Genomic DNA, 5,064 nt, shown 5'->3' on the forward strand with positions numbered 1-5,064 from the left:
CACACGTTTACTGAACTGTAGTATGGATGTGTTGAGATGCGTTTAAGGTCATTTTATGTGATGTGGACTTTTCTCTCTGAATGCCACAGAGACGATGGCTTATCCCAACCCCGGCACTACAAAGCTACTACTAAGGTATTCTCCCTGATTTCCCCTGAAGGGGACGCTGCTGGCAGCATCTGACCAATCACAGTTACTGATAAGTGTACTGGCAGCAGATAAGATGGCATTTCAATGAAAGGTGAAACTACACATAATAAAGACTGAAAGTAGAAAAGAGTGACGATATTGTTAAAGTTTAATAAATAGAAAGAAGGACTTTGAGGCAGTCTAAAAGAATCAATGGTTAGCTGTAAAGATGTGATTATAAAGGCAAAGTGGGCTACTCTGTCCTGTCTAACAACATCCACTGTTTTAAAAAGGCCCAAAACATCATAACAGACACCTCACATCCTGGCCACTCCCCGTTTGAACTGTTGCCCTCAGGCAGACGGTACAGGGCAATCAGAGCAAGGACTAATAGACTCAAACACAGCTGTTATCCAACTGCAATAACACATCTGAATACTACAAAAAAATGTCCATCACGCCACTCTTGTGTTAATCTATGCACGGTCTGAAGCATGTGTGTGGGAATGTATGTGAATGTTTTACTGTTACGTCTTATTAGTATTTTAAGTATTCTATCTATTTTATTTATTGAATTTTATTGTTTTATTTATATTTTGATATTGCTAGGGATGATGCAATGATCGGGGACCATTCTTAATTTCGTTGTTCTTGTGACAATGACAATAAAGTTTCTGATTCTGATTCTAAGCCCCTGAGGCAACTGTTGCCGAAACTGTTGGACAGAAAGCCGGTAAAACGCCGACTGTGTGAGCTAACAGTTAAATCAATACCACAGCTCTCTCATTAAAACACGGAGCAGTCTGATGGATTATAATCAGTGTTTCATTAAGTTAATGCTTAGTTTTTATTCTTCCAGCCTTTACGGTGTTTAATGTGTCTGATTGTTAAAATTAGATAATAATCAGCATTGTGATCGTCAGCACAGCAGTTTTTAATGCCGATTTCAGCAGAAACTCGCTGCTGTTAGCCATGCAGAGGAACAGCACCCACCTTCCTTCTTGATTTTATCGTTGATGTTGTTGATGTAGATGGTGTGGTTCGGTCTGATGTCCATGGTGGAGTCTGAGGAGACAACAGGAGAGCAGCTTCAGCTTCTTCAGTGTTCAACTCCACCTTTAAACCTCGTTTACCCGTTTAATACTTGCTAATGTCTCGGTAAACTCACACAACCAGAGCAGCAACAAATCGTTTACGTTACACTTTAAAACTCGCTGTTTGAGGAGATCTGGCTAAATCAAAAGCTTCAGCTTGAATTCATTCAAAGCTTCCCAGAAACCTCTCTCACTCGGCTAATGTTAGCATGTGTTAGCTTAGCCCAGCTAGCCTTTAAACTAAATGTTTTTTTCTGGCGTCGCTTCAACGTCAAAAAATCGCCTCTACAGATTTAACCTCCGCCCAGCAGCTCCTCCGTTAAACCGCGGTCAGAGGAGCCTCGGATAAACGTTTTAACATAAATATAGAGCTCACCTCCTCTGGGCTCACACCGCTCATGTAGTTTCCGGAAACACTTCGCTGTGGCGCCGGCTGAAGCTTTCACGACCTCTGCCCTCCGCCGCCACCAGCAGGCCAGGAGGAGAACTGCAGCTACCTGTGAGCTTATTACAACTCATTAAATCTAAACTAAAATCGGAATCAGAATACTTTATTAATCCCCAAGTAAATTATGTGGATCACAGTTGCTCCAAGACAGTAACAGTAAATGTATTTAAATAATACAACATGTTACAGAGTTTACAAATTTAAGAAATAGCACTAATATGTACAAATCGCTCAATTATAAATATTAAGAATATTACAAAGGTGAGAATATTACATGGGTGGAATATATATGTTTGACATTTCACTCTAACCTGTGAACTTTGTCAGTTGCTATTTTACTGTCGAGTGTGTGCAAAAAGGATGTAACTAATGGAGTGTGTACAGGGAGCCACAGGCAGGAATAATTTCCTGTGTTGTTCAGTGGTGTTTTTGGTAATCTCAGTCTCTCACTGAATGTGCTCCTGTGACTGGCCAACATGTCATGGAGTAGGTGGGAGGTGTTATCCAGCATTGTCTTTATCTTAAACAATCTCTGCCTCTCAGACACCACCCTAAGGGAGTCCAGCTCCATCCCCACAACATTAATGGCCTTGTTGATCAGTTTATTGAGTCTGTTGGCATCAGTGACCCTCAGCAGTGACCTGGCTGTCAGTGACAGCAAAAGCTCAGACATGCAAGTGCTCACTGAAATAATGTTAGAAACTAAAAAACAAAACAAAACAGCCCTTAGAGGTTTCTGCACAGGCCAAACTATTCCATCTTCCAATACAGTACTTATTTTCAGTTAGATAAAAAAAACAATGCTAAAAAAAAATCTGAAGTTTTCTTAATTTTGCATTTTTCAAACTTTTTTTAACTTGTTTTCATGATTTTTCGCCAGTCTTCATCTGTTTAGGTAAATATATGTGTGCAGAATAATTTCAGTCACTTAAAAACCTGTCAGGTATTATTATTATTATTAATCAGATTTTGCTTTCTGTATACTTATTTTTCCATATAAAACCTCAAATGTGTGTTTTTGTTTACCCCCAGTTATTAAAAGATGAACATTAAAATCTCTCGCGTCCTGTATTTCTTCATACAGATCATTTCCCGTCCTTCCGGAGGTGTGTCCCCTCCTGGCTTCCATACATCCCGATGTTTTTACCACCTGATGCCGGCTAGCAGGCTAGCAGCTAGCAGCGACCGCAGGTCTGAGGCAGCGGGACAGCGACTCGGTGTCAGCGGACTCTGATAGCATCCACTCGCTCCCGAGACCCCCTCCCCCCCACCCGGTCTCCATCTGTGCCCTTTGGACCATTCTCCGCACTCCGCTTTTATCTGTACGACTTTTGCCCCGTTTATCCGCTCGCCTGTTAGCGGCCATAAAGCGGCTCCTCTCCGCGCAGCGGCGGACAGCAGCGGGATGAGCCATGGCGTCGGTCCGGGTGGCTGTGCGGGTCCGGCCCATGAACAGGCGGTGAGTGACTTTAAGCTTATCACGGCTCATGTTCACGATTTAAAGGCAGGCTGACGTCATCGCCTCAGCCGTGTGTACCTGAGAGCCTGCGCGGGCTCACCTGGAGGAGACTGCAGGGATGACTGCAGGGATGAGGCCCCAGGTTTACCCTGCAGCACAGCCGTCTCTGAAGTCAGGGTTAAAATGTGTTTTATTCCGGTCTGAGTATCAGGAGGTTTTTGATGTGTGAGTCTCAGTTTGGTTTATTACGATCACTGAAGCCTCCTCAGGATGTCAGTCTTTGTTTGTTGTTCCAGCTGGTTTTATTCTCATTTGGTGGACATGATAACCTTGATCCTGACTCTTTGTGTTATTAGTCAGAGTTATTCTGATTGTAGGGGTTATGGGCAGACCCTCCTGCAGGTTTGTGCTGACAGGTTTGATCAAACAGAGGTTTCCTCTGTGTTTTTATGTTTTAGGTCAGCGTTGCTTTACTTCTTTCCTAAAGTAGAGATATTTTTATTTAGTTCCCACAGCAGCTTGGTTCATGTCTGTTGGCTGTTAGTCGTACTGTGACCGTGACCCGTCTGCTGACATTTTATTTTTGCCTCATTCAGATTCAATAACCCGGATATCGACTCTCTGGCAGCCTGTCGCTGTTCCAGCTTCATATTTTAAGTCTGCGGCTTTGCATGATTTTTGTGTGGGGCTGAAGGGTGCAGCAGGGCGGGGTGAGAAAAATCCACACCTGTCAGACTGCTCATTGAAAGATTACAAAGACACACAGGTCCTCCCTAAGTACGGAGGCCCAGAGGCGCCAAACTGACTGTCCTTTGTTGGAATATTCTCACGCATCCTTTCAGACTCTGCAGAGTCGTTTAGAAACAGGAAGTGATGTCATCAGTCTCCAGAGAATTTGTCATTCAAAACAAAAACCTCCACCTTCACTGGAACTGAAGTGTTGTGTGTCATACACCTCCAGGCATAAATGTTGTGTTCGTGACGGTGAAACTGAGAGGTCCGTGCGCTGTGTGTGTGTGTGTGTGTGTGTGTGTGGATATAAAATCAGCTTTAAACTCGTCATTTGTGGTTTTGCTGACGGCGTCTGAGAAACCTCACATCACACACAAACACACACAAATGTGTGAACCTGGACTGTGTGCTGGTGTCTCTGACCTCATGACCAGGTACACATTATTAACGTGTTTACCTGAATCCGTCCAATGGAAACATTTGGTGGATGTGACACGTTCACTCTGACCGGCCTGCTCCACCTGTCTGAGGGCAGCAGGGTGAACGTGTGGAAGCCTGGTTCTGTAGTGCAGGTTTCCAGGTGTTTGTGAAAGGACGACCTTGACGTTAATGTCGGGGCTGCTCGGGGGCCCGCAGCAGGTTACGGCCCTGCAGCTCGCCCTGTTTATTTCACTGCTTCAGCTCCAGGCTGGAAGCTTTAACTCCGAGTTTAAGCCAATAATCAGCTTTCTGATCTAAGTATTTGTTCATGTTCGCAGCGCTGAGTGTGGTTCCTGCTGCTGGATCTGTGTGCTGTCAGTCTGAGATTACAGCAGAAATGAGAGATTATTGTTTCAATCTGCTAAGAATGAAGCAACATCCTGAACTTCTTACTAATGTGAGCATTTCAAAATAAAATCTGAGTAAGATGAGAATGCCATCAGTGTGAGAGCACGAGGTGGACGGAGCGTTCACACAGAGGAAGCCTGAGAAAAAGATTCATCCGTGTGAAGTAACCACGGCGCAGGTTAATAACACGTTTCACAGTCCCATGATCCACTGACCTTTGACCCTTTTGTCTTTTTAGCTCCGGTCTGGTGTGTTTGTGTTAACTCGATCTCCGGTCATGTGACTGCTTCAGTGTGAGAGTAAACAGAGTTACACAACCTGCAGAGATAAAACACACCTGAGTGAGAAAACATCAGGATGTCGCAGTGTGTGTG

The 5,064-nt window shown here is 44.1% G+C and overlaps 2 protein-coding genes across 3 annotated transcripts in view; one reads left to right on the forward strand and one right to left on the reverse strand.

Annotated features, from left to right (window-relative positions):
- The window catches only part of snrpb2 (small nuclear ribonucleoprotein polypeptide B2), a 6,234-nt gene extending 4,484 nt beyond the window's left edge, over positions 1-1,750 (reverse strand). The window contains exons 1-2 of the mRNA XM_042227823.1: positions 1,600-1,750; positions 1,123-1,194 (exon numbers count right to left, since the gene is read on the reverse strand). Of these exons, the coding sequence (XP_042083757.1) occupies positions 1,123-1,186 (64 nt within the window). The 5' untranslated portion in view covers positions 1,187-1,194; positions 1,600-1,750. The remainder of the gene's footprint in view (positions 1-1,122; positions 1,195-1,599) is intronic.
- Positions 1,751-2,784: 1,034 nt separating this feature from the next.
- The window catches only part of kif16ba (kinesin family member 16Ba), a gene marked incomplete in the record, with an annotated part of 16,060 nt that continues 13,780 nt past the window's right edge, over positions 2,785-5,064 (forward strand). For both annotated transcript variants that reach the window (XM_042227804.1, XM_042227805.1), the window contains 1 exon segment: positions 2,785-3,130. In XM_042227804.1, the coding sequence (XP_042083738.1) occupies positions 3,084-3,130 (47 nt within the window).

This window comes from Haplochromis burtoni, unplaced genomic scaffold, assembly GCF_018398535.1.
Source record: "Haplochromis burtoni strain Fernald_Lab_line unplaced genomic scaffold, NCSU_Asbu1 Contig_282, whole genome shotgun sequence".
NCBI lineage: Eukaryota > Metazoa > Chordata > Actinopteri > Cichliformes > Cichlidae > Haplochromis > Haplochromis burtoni.